The 19,201-nt window shown below is 42.0% G+C and overlaps 1 protein-coding gene across 2 annotated transcripts; it reads left to right on the top strand.

Annotated features, from left to right (window-relative positions):
• The first annotated feature begins 10,880 nt into the window (after nt 1–10,880).
• On the top strand, nt 10,881–18,534 carry LOC147204866 (eosinophil peroxidase-like). 2 transcript variants are annotated; one of them, XM_086111296.1, is made up of 16 exons: nt 10,881–10,957; nt 11,113–11,175; nt 11,267–11,351; nt 13,042–13,217; nt 14,382–14,514; nt 14,643–14,769; nt 14,879–15,085; nt 15,168–15,522; nt 15,611–15,771; nt 15,846–16,104; nt 16,181–16,351; nt 16,432–16,669; nt 16,745–16,944; nt 17,022–17,066; nt 17,279–17,461; nt 17,630–18,534. In XM_086111296.1, exons 2-16 carry the CDS (start codon nt 11,115–11,117, stop codon nt 18,040–18,042), a joined length of 2,814 nt encoding a protein of 937 aa, XP_085967422.1. In that variant the 5' UTR covers nt 10,881–10,957; nt 11,113–11,114; the 3' UTR covers nt 18,043–18,534. The 2 variants fall into 2 exon arrangements, with proteins under 2 accessions (XP_085967422.1, XP_085967423.1); XM_086111297.1 differs by lacking the exon at nt 10,881–10,957 and having other exon boundaries at nt 17,279–17,341; nt 17,423–17,461; nt 17,585–18,534.
• Nucleotides 18,535–19,201: the final 667 nt, after the last annotated feature.

The following is a 19,201-nucleotide window of genomic DNA, read 5'->3' as shown; positions in this document are numbered from 1 at the left end:
TTGTAACCCTGAAGGACTATCAGTGTGGCAACACTGCCTTACCTTTAAATCAAAGCTCAGTTCAGCAATATTTTAAGGTGTGACTACGAGGTAGGATGTATGCGGAAATGGCACACAAGCAGACTTCCCTGTCTTTTGTTTTTTATTATAAAAAGAAACTCTATTTTTGTAACAATATAAATGTCATACACATGCATGAATGAATTCAAATGATTTGAAATCTATCGTAATATATATGGTTACAGACATAAATGAATGAAGTATTTCCTTCGCCTGAAGGTTTTTTTTTGTTTTGTTTTTGCTCTGCTTTCAAAAAAGATGTGAAGGAAGAAAGCAAGTGACTTTTCTAGTTTGGTGGCTTTACCTACCACATAAGAGACATGCTGTAATTAAGGCACATCCTCGGAATGTACAGCGCCACGCAAATAAAACATATTTAAAAAGAGAAAAAAATATATAAATGATCTTAATGATGCAAATCATTTGTTTTGTAAATTGTTTGGCTCTAAATAAATATGGTCTTAACAATGTCAGGTTTAACGTTTCAGAATGTATGACAACATTAGTCACCCCATCTGCCTTTCAGAGCTTTCCAGGTGAACATCATAGGCTAATAATAAGCTTAAACACTTTGTAAAAAACACTTCCATTGTTCTCGTGGCGATAACCAATTGCGATGCATCATTTGACTCATAACTACTCCGCCGCATCAGTGCGCACAAAGTACAAAAACCTTAGTGAAATGTTGCCTTGTGACATCATTTTTCTCATCTGTGTACTTTGTCATATGATAAATCCGAAGCCAGTAATCCTCTTTGCATTTGTTTATCCAGTTTTCATTCTTTTATATTTTAAAGTGAATTTTAGTCAAGATGGTTAGACTTCAATTTGAATAATGTTGCTTTTATATCTCAAAGAAAGTCAGCCATGACATAGCACTGAGTCTGTTTTACAACCTGTGTGTAAGTTGCGTCATGGCGACTCACACGAATGTATAAGACATGAAAACAAAGTAGCCGGCAATTTGAGAAACAAGGAAGATGATCATTTAATCATCTTACCAAAGTGGCTTTGACATTGGTTAATTCTCAGCACAAATAGTGGTATGGCACCACATGTCAGACAAAAACCCATTTAGCTGGTTGAGATCCGGTGTGGTTGCAGATAATTTTCTTTTCCATTTGACAACGAAAGCACAATTCCAATTAAGTTGGAATGTCGTTTAAGACTTAAAAACAGATTACAACGATCTGCAAATCCTTTTCAAGTTATGTTCAACTGAATACACGACAAAGACAAGATATTTGTTCAAACGATCAACATTATTCTTTTTTTTTTTTTTAATTTAACAAATATTCTTTCATTTTGTATTTGATGCTTGTTCCAAAACAGTTGAGATTGGGCAACAAAATACCGGCCAAGTGGAATGCTCCAAAAACACCAGTTTGGAATATTCCACGAGTGAACGGGTGAACTGGAGGTGGGGCGAGCGCCTGGTGGCCGGCCCCGCACACATGGGGGCCCGGTCGAGCTCAGCCCGAAAAGGCAACGTGGGTCCCACTTCCCATGGGTGCACCGAGGCACCGAGCAGGTGTGGGTATCCCGGTTCGATTACTGCAATGCCCTTTACTTTGGAGTCAGCCAGTCCTCCATTAAGCGTCTCCAGCTGGTGCAGAATGCTGCTACTCGCCTCTTGACTGGTACTCGTAAGAGGGAGCACATAACTCCTACTTTGGCATCCCTTCACTGGCTCCCGACACATTTTAGAGTTCTTTTTAAGATCCTATTATTTGTTTACAAATCTTTGAATGACCTCGCACCACCTTACCTCTCTGAGCTCATCTGCCCCTACACACCCGCCCGGCAACTCAGGTCTGCTGACCAGATATTAATTGAAGTACCAAGGACTAAACTAAGGCTCGGAGGGGATCGAGCCTTTTCCGTTGCTGGTCCCTCTCTCTGGAATGACCTCCCACTGAACATTCGGCAAGCCCCCTCGCTGCTCATCTTTAAAACCCGCCTCAAAACTCAGTTGTATTCTTTGTTATTTGATTCAGCATGACTCAGATTTCATCTTAGTTTTAGTGTTTGGTGCTTTCTACCATCTTTGGTAGAAATTCTACCGACACACCTTCCACTGAGAAAACAGAGCCTGGAGACTCTGAGGTGGGCTCTCCTACAGTATCTGTGGGGTTGAAATAACTGAGTTGGCTATAAAAGTAAAGCCAAAGTTTCCAAAGGCGCCGGATGTTGTGGGGGTGTCCGGGTTGACACGTCTCTCACAACATTGCGTGGACATCGAGGATAGTGCCTTAGGATTGGCAGACCAGGTTGGTGTTTTTTTTAAAGAAGAGGGTCCGAAGGGTGTGTCCCAACTCCACCTGTTTTCTAAAGCTGAGCCATGACTTCTCGTTACCTTGTGATGTCATTTTCAGTCGACAGCAACAGGCAAAATGGTCGTCTCCTGAGATGGACAAAAAAACGGGTGGATTTTACATGCTTAACTCACATTCCACAAGTGCAATATTGATCAGATTGCCATGTTTAGACTAGTGGGGCTGGGCTGCAATAGAACATGTTATTGCAAAGACATTTTTGGGGTTCACTTCCCCTTCCAGTTTTTTTTATTCAGTGTGTCTACTATATTTATAACATCAAAACAAACATAATAGTGTTTTTCCACGTCAACCCCCCCCCCCCCCCCCAGTTATTTTCAGTCTACATCATGTTGCCATCAGTAATTTTATTTCTTACTCTTCTTCCTCCTTCACCTTTGTGTCCCTTTCTTCCCCTTGCTCCTATTTCTTCACCTCCATGTCTTTCCTTCCTTCTTCCTGCTCACTCCATTGTACACCCCACCGACAGCTTACTTGTGGCTTATTTGTACTTCTCAGGCCGATAGCAAACAATACGAATTCCCTAAAAGAGGTTTCTCCTGGGCGGCCCGGTTAGCGCGTCGACCTCACAGTGCAGAGGCCGTGGGTTCGATCCCAGCTGCGGCCTTCCTGTGTGGAGTTTGCATGTTCTCCCCGTGCCTGCGTGGGTGTTATCCAGGTACTGCGTTAATGCGGCTGGATAGACGGCTTGTGGAGCCAAGGATGAGGAGAGAGGGTAGCGTCGGCGTGGAGCGCAGATGCGTATTTGCAACTGAGAGTTGCCGCTTGGAATTGAAGCCGATCTAAAATTGACAGGAGATATGAACCAATTTCTTTTATCGTCAATGGAGGCGACTGCTTCTTGTTTACTTTCAAATTTAGCTTATAGCCAACTTGTGGGACGTCATGCACGTTTTGAGCATGGCGTTTCTGATCCACTTGTGAAAGGACAACTGCTTCACACAACAAGGTGTATGCAAGAATAGTCGTTATGATTGATTGACTCTCCATGTTTTATCTTATGTGTCCTGTTATATTTTGTTACTTTATGGTAACTTCTGGCGGCCCGGTGGTCCAGTGGTTAGCGCGTCAACCTCACAGTGCAGAGGTACCGCAGCTCCGGCCTCCGTGTGTGGAGTTTGCAAGTTCTCCCCGGGCCTGCGTGGCTTTTCTCCATGAACTCCGGTTTCCTCCCACATTCCAAACACATTTGTGGCAGCTTAATGGGACACTCTAAATTGTCCCTAGGTGTGAGTGTGAGCTTTGATAGTTGTTCATCGCTGTGTGCCCTGCGATTGGCAGGCAACCAGTTCAGGATGTACCCCGCCTACTACCCGAAGACATCTGGGATAGGCTTCAGCATTGTCCCGTGACCCTTGTGAGGATAAGCAGATCAGAAAATGGATGGATGGATGGAGTTTTCTCCTGTGACAGTAGGGACAGACTGTTGGCAGAACAGTGTAAATAATAGTCACAAACGTGCATTGTATGCAAGGAGTGTGTTGATCATTTGGAAATTGAGTGTAAAGCAATGAGTTGTGTGTTACAAAATTACAAACTTCGTACTGAGCAGTGTTTAGAAATAGAAAAAGAAATCACGGTTAGAGTTCCAGAGCAAGATTCACTCCAGGTGTTGTTGTGGTTGTTTTTACTTTTATTGATCCAAGGTGGGCCTACTTTTATGCCTTTCTGGGAATCTTTCAGTCTCTATTTCGGAGCCTGCTCATAGGCTCAGTGGCCACTTGCCTTCATGTTAGTCTCTCAATGTCAAAATGTGAACAGCATAATGAAGAGGATAGTTTAAAAATAAATTCAAATGGAACCAAGAGCTGTATTGGTCCATTTATGGCTCATGTAACCAGCAACATGTGCATATATACTGTATATATATATATATTTACTGTATATATACACTGAAATATTGACCCATTGGTTTTAGCGTTTCAAGAAGGTGACGTAACAGTTTGAGTACATAGATTGATCCCAAAATGTCAGCCTCACTCCCGAATATTTTGCGAGTGGTGTAGCTAGCGTAGCACAATGTGCGGTTTTAACTGCTCTAGACTTTGTGTAAATATCTTCTTTTTCTATCATCTATTATTTTATGTAATACCCTGCGACCGACGACTGGCAACCATTTCAGGAAGTAGTCTGCCTTCCGCCCAAAGTCAGCTGGGATCGGATCCAGTAGCTCCCCTCGACCCTGTTCAGGATTAGCAGTGTTGAAAATGAATGGATTCATGTTATATGATAATGATTTTTGTCCATTATACTGTATGTTTTTTTTTTTTCAATCTTGTAAGCAGTAAAAAGGTCTTATTGTTGTAAGGGTGTGTTGCTTAAGTGTCAAATTGTGTGGGTTGGAAAGTTCAAAATGAGACTTCAGTATGTTGTCGAGCAAATCTTTACCGCAACAGGTGCCGCAGGGGAAGAAGTCAAGAGACAGAAAGAATGAGTGATGCTCTCAAGCTCAAATCACTTCCATTTCCTGGTCGATGGTTGACACAATAACAGAAACTCAGTCGTGCTTTCAAGCAATGGAGATGTAACATTTTACCACTCTCTAGTTTGACATTCACTTGAGTCACGTAAGGCCACCGGCTGGGTCCAGGCTGAACCCCAAAAATGTACATGGATCCAAGGACGCCTTGTGAACCAGATGGCGGTCAGCAGCTGGTTTTCGGTTCCTGAATCTGGGTCGCAAGATAATATACTATCTAATGTATTTCTTTTATTCCTGTACATTTAGGAGCCTCACGTCAACGCTCCTGATTGAGTCATTGTTGAAATTTACACCTTGGCCACTCATGACAAAAGCGATTTGAAGTGAACAATTTCCAAAAGTGAAGCTAAAAAGGTATGCACATGCAGACACCTGTATCTTCTCAGAGACACACCCAAAGCAAAACCCACGGTGACATTATTTCAAAGGCTTGTACTATTCCATGACGTTTGTCTTTGGTCCACAAAGCATGTATAGTATGCGTTCCTTAAAATGACCAGTTTCAAGTAAATCAGTAAATATTAAAAAAATTATGGAATCATTTCTATTTATTATTATTATTATTATTAGGCATTATTCAGATTAGTCCTGTACTGTTCACACAATGTCTGAGGTTCATTAAAAAAAAACAAAAAAACAAAACCCTGCTCCACTTGAGTGACTCCTCTTCACTGACATCCAAAGCATGTTGCACAACCTGATCTGTGAGGGAGTCAAGCCCTGCTATAGTTCCTCCAAATGGCAGATCCAACAGTAAAAATAAATCGAACAATTTATAAAAAGCAGTCAGGATATGATCTCTTCCTCCTCTGGCTCGACTCAGTCAATCAACAAAGAGATGAAGCAAAACTGACAAAACCAAATACCGTTTAGGTCCACCCGCGGTGGACCTAAATGGCCAGGAAGTCCTACTTAGCTGTTTTAAATACTATCACATGCGTTGGCCTACATCAACAACTTCAATTCTCATATTTGTTCCATAAAAATGTATTAATTTAACCCCAACAGCCTACTTTCTTCTCCCAGTAAGTGTATGTGCATGTTAGAGTTTTTTGTTTCGAGGTTGGAATTTTTTTTTTCTTTGTGGAGCAGTTTTATTAATTTCATTTGAGGAGCAACTTTGTAATGTTGAGCAGCATTTTTTTGCCGGTTAATCCGAGGGACCTGAAGCAAGTGTGTTATTTAGCAAGAAAAATATGACAATCTAACAAAGGAACAATTTGTTTCCTTTTTAAAAATTTTTTTTATACAATCCAGTTTTTAGCTTTATAATTCACGTTGTGCATTATTGCAAATATTTTCATGTCTCGAAATATTTTCAGTGTGGCAATTTCAAACACGTACATAGGTTTCTATTTCACTTTTGTATTTCTGAATGGGTAGTACGTATTTTAAGGCCGGATCTTATATAGCGAATGTTGTTTTTTTTCATCAGTGTTCATTCAAGGTTGCAAAGACGTTCGCCAACAATTTGAATGGTCTGAGACAGTTTTTCTTGCCTTAAAGAAAATTTGGCACATATTTAAAAATTTGATAACAACAAGAAAAACTGCAACCATGAAAAACAGTTTGGAAATGTCTGGCGAATGTTTTCAGCATTCAATGAACTCTGACCCCCCAAAACCATTCCCTACATGCGCAGATACGTGCCAACCTTTGCGGCTCAATGAAATACGGGCTTAAAGGGGATGTCAATCCCAAAAATGTCCTTACGATTATATATTCCATCTAAACACATCTGATGAATATTGCGAATGTGGAATATGATTTTAGTGGTAAAATCCACCCATTTTTGTCCATCTCATTGGGCAGCCATTTTCCCACTGGCTGTTGACTGGAAAAGACATCACAAGTTGATCAGGGCTCAGATAACAATCAGGTCATCAAGGCTCAGCTGTTTTCTGACTTTAGCAGCCTGAGCATTGGAAAATTGGGTTTGGCTTTCGCTTTAAGCCAAGTGAAATTAATTTAAAGGAAAAAAGAGCGACTAAAATGCAATTTATTGTGTAAAATCTTAAAAATCTTTTATCCTAAATGTTGCTGTTTAATGTGCTTTTCTGAGGCGCAAAATGAGAATTTCGACTGCTTATGTCGAGCTAAAGGTTTAGGGATATCCTCTAGCATGCCCGCAACCCTCGTGAAAGATTAGATAATGGATGGATGGATATTTCGAGCCTTGTGTGTAATCAGATTTCAGCTTCTGCGGACTGCCATGCCACTCTAATTTTCCCATGGCCTTCGGAATGAGCCCACAAGCAAAGAAATTTCAATTCCTAGCAATGGCGTTGTTTTTTTTTTTTTCACCGATCAGATTTCAAATTGGTGCTCACTGGGCTAGCCGGGGCCAGCTCTGGCCCTTGATGATGTATTAATTTTTCTTTCTTCTGATTGGTTGGTTTGCGCATAACTTGTTCCAGCCAACTTTGACGAGCAAAACACGTATGTAGGAATCTGCACACATTTATGTGTTTAGGATCAGCATATTTCATCAGAATGATATATTTGCTTATTTTCTCAAAATGTGTTTGTCATTTTAGTAGAAGACTATTAATTTTGAACTGATCACGTGGCATAGATATGTGTGCGGTTCTAATCACATTTTTGTAATATTATTGATGGCTTCTATGATTGTGACATGATAGCGGTGGTATTGAGTGTTATATTTTTGTTTTGGTTGTATTTGGTTTTGTTCCCTCATGTGCCCTTTTTGTCTCCACCTGTTCTCGTCATCCGTGTCCCTTGTGTTTAACCAATCAGCTCCCTCAAACCTTCGTGTCTTGTCCAGGTGTTTCTCGTTGTCTCGTCACTTTGCTTGTATTTAGTTCCCTGAGTTCTGTCAGTCTTGGTCGGATCATTGTGGGTGTCTGTGTCATAGGTTTTGGCTATTTGGGTTCCTTGTGGTTTTCAAGATTTTCAGAATCAGAATCGTCTTTATTGGCCAAGTATGTAGAACACACAAGGAATTTGTCTCCGGTATAACACGCTGCATTAGTATCATCGTAAACAACAAATCATTGAACCATTTTAGAGTAACCAGTAGCAGTATTTGTAGTACAAGAAGAGTGACTACGTCAGTGACTGTTTAAGGAGTTAATGGCTAGAGTGAATACTTCAGTTAGTTTTGTCCAGTGGACTCCTGTTTACATTTTTGTTAAATACATTTTGTGCAGCCCACCCTGCTACTCCCTGTTTTTTTTTTTTTTTTTGCAAAACCTTGACAGAATGATCCAACCAAGACTGGACCCCTCAGGACCAGAGCCCTGGTCTCACTGCCACCCGTTCCTATTCCCGGCGGCGCAAGTATCGTGCCCCTGCCTTGTTTCCGCCGAGTCAAGCCATTGGGTCATTTTGGGACGTCTGGGAGGGGTACTGTTATGTTTTTGTTTAGTTTACATTTGATTTAGGTTCCCTCGTGTACCCTTTTTGTCTCCACCTGTTCTCCCTCTCTCATCCCTTTGTGTCTTGTCCAGGTGTGTCTCGTGGTCTTGTCACTTGGTTTGTATTTAGTTCCCTGGGTTCTGTCGGTCTTTGTTGGGTTATTGCTGTCGTCTGTGTGCACCCTGTCACGTTTTGTCTTCCGTCATAGGTTTTTACTACTTTTGGTTTCCTGTGGTTTTCCAGGACTTTTGAGTAAGAGTTTCCTCCAGTGTACCCTGCAAGTGTGTTTTTTGTTAAATACATCTTGGTCAGTCCACCCTGCTCCTCCCTACCTTTTGGAGTCTTCCAACCAACTACCACCAAGCAAAATCTGACATTAAGAGGTGAATTAAATCACAAAGTCTCCACTGAATGCCCAGGTTTGAAACGCATAAAATGGCCACTGAATTCTACCTATGGGGTGGTGGGGGGTATCCTCATGGGAGTTAACGTCATGGAAAATTCTTTATCTTCATATGACATGAGTCACTTCCTTTACGTTGGAGCAATCATTTCTATTCATGAAGGTCACCCGAGCCAGTTGTACTCTGTAGCAGTTATCATAACTTTAGTCATATTAAGCATTAGTTTTAGCCTGTTATCCCTCTTATTTTCATGTATTTGACCACACCAAAGAATTCCTTGAAGTACTTCCATCAACCATTGAACCTTCCATCCAGTCATTTTCTGATCCACTTATCTTCACAAGGGTCGCAGTGCGTGCTGCAGCCTCTCCCAGCTGTCTATGGGCAGTAGGTGAGGATGTCCTGAACTAATTGCTAGCCAATCGCAGGGCACACAGAGACATACAACCATTTGTGCTCACAATCACACTGAGGGCCAATTTAGAGTGGTGCATTAACCTGCCATGCATGTTTTTGGAATGTGGTAGGAAACCGGAGTACCCACGCAAAGTTCCCACAGGGAGGCCGGAGCTGGGATCGAAACCCGCACCTCTGCACTGTGAGGCCTACGTGCTAACCAGTTGACTACCGGGTGGGATGCAATTGAACCTGCCGACTTAAATTAAATGAGACCGAATACAAGAGCTCACTTATGATGGACTGAGATGTATTAATTCAACAATGCATTGTTGTGGTTGGAGTTCTCTGCAAAGTAACAAAAGCTTAATCCAGCTGTGGCCTGATTTCAAGACAATAGAGCAAGTCTTTCACTTACTTGAAGATGAATTTCAAAGCATGATCAAGACCAAAAAGGTTGCATTGCAGGCCTGGCATGTATCTTCAGGCAACACAATTAGGATTTGGTCATGCAGGCTTCACACTTTAATCAGTGATGCAATGGATTTCACTACAAGTAAATGATGTCTTATTGAGCTTCTGAAAAGGTGTTCTATCCATAAAATGGGTGTCTCGCCGAAATGTTAAATGTCACATTTTGTAAAATCACTTAAAGTAAAGTTGATCCAATTCAATCACATTTTGATTTTTTTTAAATTTCAAATCTGTTGAGGTGCTGAAAGAGAGCAAAAAGAGAAAATTATAAACTCTTGCGTTGTCTAAATACTTCTGAAACATTAAACATATTTACAAATGAATATTCTGGGTAACTTCAAATGATTAAAAATATAAGGTCACAACTTTTACTGTAACTTGACAACAAAAAGAAAAACGGGCATCATGGAAATTGTCAAAATAACGGTTAAAATTATCGATAAAATAGTGCAATACAAATGGTTGACAAGAAAATGATCAAAATAAAAAATTACCTTGGTGAAATAAAAAAAAAAAATTGCAAACGTGTGTGAATCAGCGCGCGCGTGTGCGTGTGACGTGCACCGAAAAACAAAAGTACTCGATAATCGGTTGCACGTGATTAAACCGTTTTACACAGATGTGTATCATTTATTTCTTTTTGAGGAAAACACGTGAAAATGACCTAAGTTTAACACATTTTATTCGTGTGCAAAGGATGTACATGTTCGAATTAAGTACAGAAAATCCAAAGGATCCAAATGTTTTTTTTTCTGTGTGGGCGTGGAAGACTGTGGAAGAAATGGTAATCAAGCATCGCGGCTTGTCACGAACGCTTCTCCAGGAAGTTGTTTGACATCACCTGTCAACGTTTTTTTTTTTTTTTGGTCTCCATTGTCCATGCATATTTTGTGTAACAATCGTTACGTGTAGGCATAAAAGTACCTACTCGATGTCACAGAATTAACACGTTTCAGACTATGCAAATAGTGCGCAGACATTTAAAGATCATGGCCATTCCTCAATGCATTATCTGAACCGCTTTATCATCACGAGGGTCGCCGGCGTGTTGGAAGTGTGTATCTGCTAACCGGTCGACGCCGTGCCGCCAAAAATCATAACCATGAATCCTCCCCAAAAATATTCTGTATTGCGTGAAAAAAAGCAAATGAAAACGCAGTCTAATTACAATAAATGAATGAGCGGATGTATAGTGTGTGTACTTTTCATAATTATCTCGGTCCTGGTTGAAGTGGTTAAACCGGGAGCCCAAGGCGGAACAAAAAAAACAACAAAAGAAAAACAAGGAAAACAAAATGCTCCAAATTCTTGGTGACGAAAAGTGTTTCCAGTGACGCGCCTTTATAAAAGCTACGAGCTTGGCAACTCCCTTACTGTACACTGACTGCCGCTGCTGATTTAAACATCTTGGAGCTACTTCCTTACAGGTCACTTACGATACCTAAACCTTAAACAAACAAACAAGCAAACAAAAAAAGAAATGTTTTATTCATTTTATTTGGCATTGTTATTTAATCGTATTAGCTTTAATTCTATGAGTTTGACGTGGTGTTCCCCCCCGCCCCCCTTTTCTCCTCACCAGAGATGTTTCGGCGTGCGTGCCTGCTGCTTGCAGCGCTTTGCGTGCAGTGGCAGGTGAATGCCCGTAAGTACAGCTTGCTCACAAACATTTAATCGTATATGATTTGATATTTTCAACAGATTAGTTTTGATTGTATTTCTGTATTTGCTTCCAGAATTTCTGAGCAGGGCGAGCCTTGAACAGGCTGTCAACGCCGCCATCACTAAGGTGGACTCGGCATATGAATATTCAAGACAAGAGTGAGTTCATAGATTTGATGAAAGGATTTTTTTGCACTGGAGCCGAGAAATGTTGAACGCTAACCAGCCATTGTTTTGATGAAAAAACAAATATTAGGGCTCAATAGAGCTGCAAACTTATGTTAATTGAGGTTTTTTTTTTAATTCTTTGTCATAATGTTTGGCAACAGGGGGACAGAACAAAACATTTCTTTAAGTAAAAACAACTCTTTGGCATCTTGCGGCCTAGTTCATCTGCTTCACAGTCGTTCTCGGGGCAAACCTAGGTTCAAGCCATCCAAGACAATTTCTTGCGATATGTAAATGCATGAAATTAATATTTGACTCGGTTTAGGTAGTAAACGTATTAGCTTGGCCCTCAACAACTGTTTTGGTTCGTGGCTTCGTTCCTGACTCCCAAATGAGGACAAGCAGTGGAGGGAAATTTCTCCCAGATTTAATGAGCCTAAAATCTTACGGCACGTCATTAAAAAGAATGTCACAAATGTAGACTATACTGAAATACACGACCTTTTCTCAATTTACCCACAAATTTACTTACTCAGTGTGAAATCTGAGTGCGTTTAGTTCAACCACAAACTATTATTCCGTTGCATAAATGTGAATATTGTCACGTTGTACGGTGGTGGTGGACTGTCATGTTTCGGTTTGGGACCCACAGGGAGGGCACTGTAGGGCTCCCCCTGTTGGTCCCAAACCGAAACATGACAAATATGGATGCACTGGTTACTGTAATTCTGCCATCTAGTGGAAGAGCGCTGAATTGTTCTGCCTGTCACTGCATCGCTGGCATAGTTAGATAAACACGATTATTTGTTGTAAATGCATCAGATTAATTGGATAATTTATTTGTTTTCTTTCTTTTTTTCGTTTACTTTCTTTTGGTGCTTTTACATAGACTGGCGCAAGTAGGAAGGGGTGTGTGCGCCGTTGTGAGAGGCAACACAGCCGACTTGTTTGCCATCAAGTGGATGTGGCTCCCGTCATTTCCTTTAAATTCAGCACAGGAGAGCTGCGCAGTCTACATGGCGAAAGGACTCTCTGGAGTCCATGCAGGGGATCGGCATGCGCAAAATACATTGAACAGCAACTGCTATCGTGTGTCCTTGTGTGACAACAGTCTTATCTCGCAGTCGGGGGTCGGGTGGGGGCGAGCTGTCAATCACATTTTTAAGATAATAACAAAAAAGACAGTCAGTTCAATTAGTTGATTTATTCATTGATTAAGCGGGATTGACGCACACTGTTGTCATATTTATGAATGAAATGCAATGACATCCAACACAAATGTCCGCAGATCTCAGAATCTGTCTGCCCGTGCCTTGATCAAATCCACGCAAAGCGCGTTCCACCACCTGCGCCACAACTTACCGTACACTTGCTTTGAGTTGATCCAAAGCCTACCTCCTGTCACCAAATTGTCAGGTGCCCCGTGGGCGTTTAATAGAAAGTGCCTTTGCTCGACTGGAACGCCCAGCGAGGCGTAATGCGGTCTCCAAATTCCCAAACAGGGTAAACTAGACTTGTCCTTGCACGAAGATGAATATGCACCAGTTTTTACACCAAGCGCATGTGCGCTGTTTACGAAAACAGGCTCCTACATTGTGCAGATGTACCGAATGAGAATTACTGCAATAGGGTTGTGAACAAGAGAGTTGCTGTTTGTGAATGTGACCTCTTGGTGCTCCAGGTGCCTTGATCGTGTCAGACGCAATGCAGCCAGACCTCAGGATGTGTTGCGCTTTTTCAAGCAACCTATGGGACTCACCCGCGAGGTGGCCCGATCTGCTGATTACATGGACGCCACACTGAATATCGTCAAAAGGTCGGCAGAAAGACGTCAAAGACGTTCCATCAACGCCACAGGTGTGTGAAAATAGTATCTCAATATTCGTCAGTACTGTATTGGCGCGAATATAAGACGGTGTTTTTTGCATTGAAATAAGACTGAAAAAGTGGGGGTCGTCTTATATTCGGGGTCTAGACATTACTGTATACCTATTCACGACGCTAGATGGTGCCAGATATCATTGAAGCGAATGCTGAACTTGACTCCCCAGGCCAAAGTGAACCCCTGTCACAAAGAATAAAAATAAAAAATAGCGGTAAGAAAGAAAAGAGAAGAAAATAATAGAAGAGATAACAGAAAATGGAGAAACGTAATGACAATCTGGAGAAAAGTGGGTCGAAGATCGGCCCAGTTAACCGGCAGCTGAGGAGAAGTTATGATGTCATTTACATTTCAAAAACCAGAAGCCATTCATTTACGAATGTGATTGCACTTTAGTTTACATATTTAAATGATATTAAGATTTGAATGAGGCAAAATAGCATGTTTTTCTTATATTGTTATAATCATTTGTTTCAGATGTACTGTCATTATTTTCTGCATAAAAATTAATTTGGTGTTCAAAAAGTCTTTTTTCAAACTTGAGTCTTGAAAAAGAGGGGGTCGTCTTATAATCAGGGCCGTCTTATATTCGGGCCAATACAGGACTCAGTGTTTGGGACTTTCCAAGATTGGATTGCCTCAATGGTTTTGCATTCCTACCCTTGAAACGTATATATATATATATATACAGTCATACCTCGGTTTTTTACCATAATCCGTTCCAGAAGGCTGTTCGAAAACCGAAACCATGCTCTTTTAAAGAAATAAAAAGCTTTATTGAACATGTCTGCTCACAATGGAATGCTACACGAGGAAGCGTCACTTCCTCGTCTACCCAAGGAAGCACCTCTTCCTCGTGTAAGGAAAGCAAGAGGAGTCAAGTGGCGCATTCAAGTGCGCTCAGTTTTGTCGAGAACCGATTGTCGGTCATAATCAGAGGCATAAAAAACTCAATTTTTGGTCGAAAACCGATTTGGTCAAGAACAGAGATGTTCGAAAACCGAGGTTTGACTGTACTTTAGAAAGTTCGCCACAGGTGACACATTCGTGCAGGTTTTACAGTGAGGGGCAGAAAGAAGACTTTCTTGTTTGTTTGTGTAGACCATCAATAACTGATTTTGATATGATTTTGTCACTAGATTTGCTGTCTGAGGAAGATCTGGAGTTCATTGCAGAACTGACAGGCTGCTCACCTCGACAGCGCATGCCCTCTTGCAAGATAACGCCCAACCTGAACGTCTTTCGTACCATAAGTGGCGTCTGCAACAACGAGTAAGACAACGGTCGTTCTTGCTTCCTGGCTTTTGGCCCTTTCCCAGTTTGATTGAATTTCTTAGCTTTTACTCCCTAAATTGAGCACTACCCATGATGAGGCCCTGATTAATTCCACTTGCCTGCAGGCACAATCCTCGATGGGGAGCCTCTAACATACCATTCGTACGCTGGCTTCCGGCTGAGTACCAGGACGGAATCTCGGTGCCCCGAGGATGGGACCCGATTAAAATCAATGGCTTCCTTCTTCCTTTGGTACGATCATCCAATTCTGCTTCTATGTAAAATTCAACTGAGGCTATGCAAATGAGCATATAGAGTTGAAATTGCTATCTTTGATGAAATGATATCTTTATCATTGAAGGTGAGAGAAGTGTCCAATCGTATCCTGACCACACCCAACAGCGATGTAGTGAACGACTCAGTCTTTACTCATCTGTTGCCCTCCTTTGGACAATGGACAGACCACGACCAGACCTTAGCGCCACATTCCCCGGTAATCCGTTCATTCAGCAACGGTCTGGATTGCGACGAGAGCTGTGAGCGCACCGAGCCTTGCTTCCCTATTTTGGTCAGTAATCTTCCATACTGTCTGGCTCACCCGGCACACCCGCAAACACAAACACACTCGCCACATCTCGCCCTCTGTGCAGATTCCAAAGGATGGCCCGCGCTTTGGCAAGCAGGAGTGCATCCCTTTTTTCCGATCAACGGCAACATGTGGATCTGGCCCCGCAGGGGCCATCTTTGGCGGTGCCACTGTGCGGCAACAGCTGAATTCCCTCACGTCCTACATTGACGCAAGTCAGGTGTACGGCTCGGATGACGAAAAAGCTCTGGAGCTCCGTGACCTCACCACAGATCTGGGCTTGTTGAGGGTTAATGAAGAGTTTAGTGACAAAGGCAGAGAACTGCTACCCTTTACCAAGATGATGGCCAATGTGTGTGCAACCCGAGCTCGCATCACCAATGACAAAAATGCCAAGGAAGTGCTTTGCTTTTTGGCAGGTGAGTAACAGGCTGAACGAACTCATTTGCTATCTTCTACTTCGGAGATTCTGGATTCCAACTGTTTTAATTGATGTAAACGTTGAAGGTGATGAACGTTCCAACGAGAACGTTATTTTGACTTCGCTGCACACGCTCTTTTTACGTGAGCACAACCGTCTGGCTCGAGCCCTGGCGAAATTAAATCCTGACTGGAATGGAGAGAGACTGTACCAGGAAGCCCGCAAGATTTTGGGAGCCTATCTCCAGGTTAGAGCTGGCCTCTCATGAACAATAATCTTGTTTGAAGAATTGTCCTGTTTACATTCTTTGTGGTCTCTTAGATTATTACATTCAGAGACTACATCGGCTACATTGTTGGTCCTGAAGTTTTAGCGACGCAGCTCTCCACCTACCCTGGCTATGATAAATTCATCGACGCCACAATTTCCAACGTATATGCAACAGCTGCCTATCGATATGGCCACTCGATGATTCAGCCGTTTGTTTTCCGTCTCGACGCGTCTTATGAGGATCACCCATTGTACCCCTCTCCATTGCTGCACACAGCCTTGAACACACCATGGAGGATTGTCTTTGAAGGTATAGTTCCTGTCTGCAGCTGCCTTCTACTCCATGCCCTTGGATATGATCACAGGACATGTAAAAATGGTTTCAGGTGGTATAGACCCAATCATGAGGGGCCTTGTGGGTCGGCAGGCCAAGTTGAACGTTCAGGATGCCATCATTACTGATCAGCTGAGAGATTTGCTGTTTAGATTCTCTTTTGAGATGGCACTGGATCTGGCCTCTCTCAATATGCAGCGTGGACGTGACCACGGACTCCCCGGTATCTGTTTCTTCCAGCATACACAACCCGTTAGTTGTCTCAAGAGTGGATTTTTATTAGGTTTATACCCGTGTTCTCAGGATATAACCAATGGCGCAAGTTCTGTGGTCTGTCACAACCAAGAAATCTGGAGGAGCTGGCTGAGGTGCTGAAAAATAAGGAATTGGCGATGAAGCTTCTGGATCTGTACGGCACACCTGATAACATTGATCCGTGGCTCGGAGGAATTACAGAGCCTCTGGTGAAAGGAGGAAGAGTTGGACCCTTGTTTGCCTGCCTGATTGCAATTCAATTCCGCAATGCTAGATCGGGAGACAGGTAAAGAGATATGAACAAATACATGCTGTTAAGCTGCTTTCGCGTACAAACTCGGTGACAAAATCTTCTTTCCAGATTTTGGTGGGAGAATGATGGAGTATTCACAAAGGCCCAGAGAGCATCTCTGTTGACGACGTCAATGTCTCGCATTATCTGTGACAACACTGGCATCACAGAAATTCCAAACCAACCGTTCCTGTTCCGGCCACGTGGTGACGGTTTCACTGACTGCCGTTACATCCCGGAGTTTGACCTCACTCCATGGAAAGACACCCGTGAGTCCCATGGAAAAAAAGCTTGAGAAAAGCTTTGTGTTTTGGAATGACTGACTTCATCATCCTATGTATTCTAGCGTATGGATTTCCTGACACCAAACCAGACACCAAGCCCACTCCAGGTGTGTGAAACACACAAGTTAATTGGACCTTCTGATCTATCTATCTATGAAAGGATAATCACAATTTCAATTGCACATTCATTGCAAATGCCTGTCGCTCTGACCTTTGCAAATACTTTGCAATCGGAATTGAGTAATTTCAAAACTCTCTTGAGACGCTTGACTAAAAATTGGATTTTGACTGACTGCTATCACCCATTGATTGATTCCAGCTCCCTGGACGATATGGTCGGCCTGGTCACCCTGGTCAGGAATGACACCTGGAGGGTATGGACATCCTGAACCTGCAGGATATGGACATCCTGAACCTGCAGGATATGGACATCCTGAACCTGCAGGATATGGACATCCTGGACCTGCAGGATATGGACATCCTGGACCCCCTGGACCCCCAGGTAAACATATTGATGGCTTTTCTTTTCATGACACACAGGTGCCTGTATACCCTTAAAACTGGCGGGTTAAAAATTACCCAGCAGTTTTAAGGTTGTTACCCATCTATGTTTTTCCTTCTCCAGGAACTCCAGGTGCCTATCTATCTGTCTATGTTTTTCCTTTTCCAGGACCTCCAGGAGTCCCGGGGTCCTTTAGCTCTGAGAAAATGGCTTTCTCTGTACGGCTGAGCAATAATTTCCCCAGACCCGGTATTCCTATCCCCTTCCAAGAGGTCATCTATAATGGGCAGAACAGCTATGACATCAACACAGGCATATTTACTTGCATGTATCCAGGAGTGTATGAATTTCAGTTCTCCTGCACCATCTTTGAGCATGCGGCGAGTGTGGATCTGATGCGTAATGGAGAAATAATTTTGCACTCATTTACCACCAAGCAGGAAGGTTACATCTCAGCCAGTGGAAGCACATACATTAAGCTGAAAAGGGGAGACAAAGTATGGCTTGTAGCTAACTTTGGTGGCAATGGTCTGACAAGAGACAGCTACTTCAATGGGCATTTGCTCTTTACTGAGGACTAATCACTAGTACAAAACATCTTGAAGAATAGTTGCAAATGGAAACGCTCATGTGCTAACGTTTGGTCCTGTTGAATACAAACGCAAAAATACTGTTGCATCTGCATTGACCCCCATTTTATTAAAGTTTGGTTTAATTTCATCGATAGCTAGGTAGCCAGATAGATAGATACTGCATTCATCCAGGGCGTGTACAAATGTTGCGCTTGTTTTGTGTGTGTGTGTGTGTGTGTGTGTGCGAGTGTGTGTATACATATGTCTATATACCTTACAGCTGCATATTACTTATGCTATGTGATATTGTGTTCTCCTTCTTTGAAAAGAATTCATCATTTTAAAATATTTTCCTTTTTCCCTCTTCCGAAACAATGACTTCCCACATGCCATAGGATATTTTTGACAGGAGCACAACTGAATCATCTTAAGAGAAAAGCTATTCTTTTCTGCTTTGTTGCCATAATTAAATTGAATATGCCAATAAATATATAAATACAGCATGTGTCTCTACACGATGAATCATATCAAACTTTTAAGATAGATAACAGAATTATCATTCTTTTGCTCAAAGGGTTGATTCTAATATTTCATAAGATTGATGAATATGATCCAAAGTTATCTTAATACACTTTAAAAGCACACACACACACACACACACAGCATCCCAATGCAGTACAGTATTTGTATATTAGAAATTGGTACCAGCCATGGGTGCCACCAAAGATTTGGGGCCCTTTGAGCTGTGAAATATCACTTTGGGCCCCACCACCAAAAGCTGAAAATTGCAAATAGTATTTTCTCGAAATATTTTCTTAAAATCACCATTACTTGTGTAAAACCTCAGCCACCAAAATGAATTTTCAAGCATGCAAAATTGACTTCAAATTGCCATTACCACAGTAATATAGTTAACAGTAAACTTTTGGGTGGTGGTAGAATTTTACATATTGCGCTATCTTGAGTTAATTACACTCATACTTCTGCCATAATCCTCTGTAGGTTCAACAAATAAAATGACATGTTCTTCTATTAACCAGTGGATGGCGCTAAGATACAAGGTACGTATATGAAAGTAGTCAGGGCCACAACCTGTGGAATTTTACTTTCCAAAATCCAGTTAGGCGAAACGTAAATTCTCCAGAAAAGCATGAGAAAGACTTTAGTA

Source organism: Hippocampus guttulatus, chromosome 5 (genome assembly GCF_054856545.1).
Source record: "Hippocampus guttulatus isolate MCC_2025c chromosome 5, RoL_Hgut_1.0, whole genome shotgun sequence".
Taxonomy (NCBI): domain Eukaryota; kingdom Metazoa; phylum Chordata; class Actinopteri; order Syngnathiformes; family Syngnathidae; genus Hippocampus; species Hippocampus guttulatus.
The sequence above is the reverse complement of the archived record's forward strand: the minus strand, read 5'-3'. Positions and strand labels throughout refer to the sequence as shown.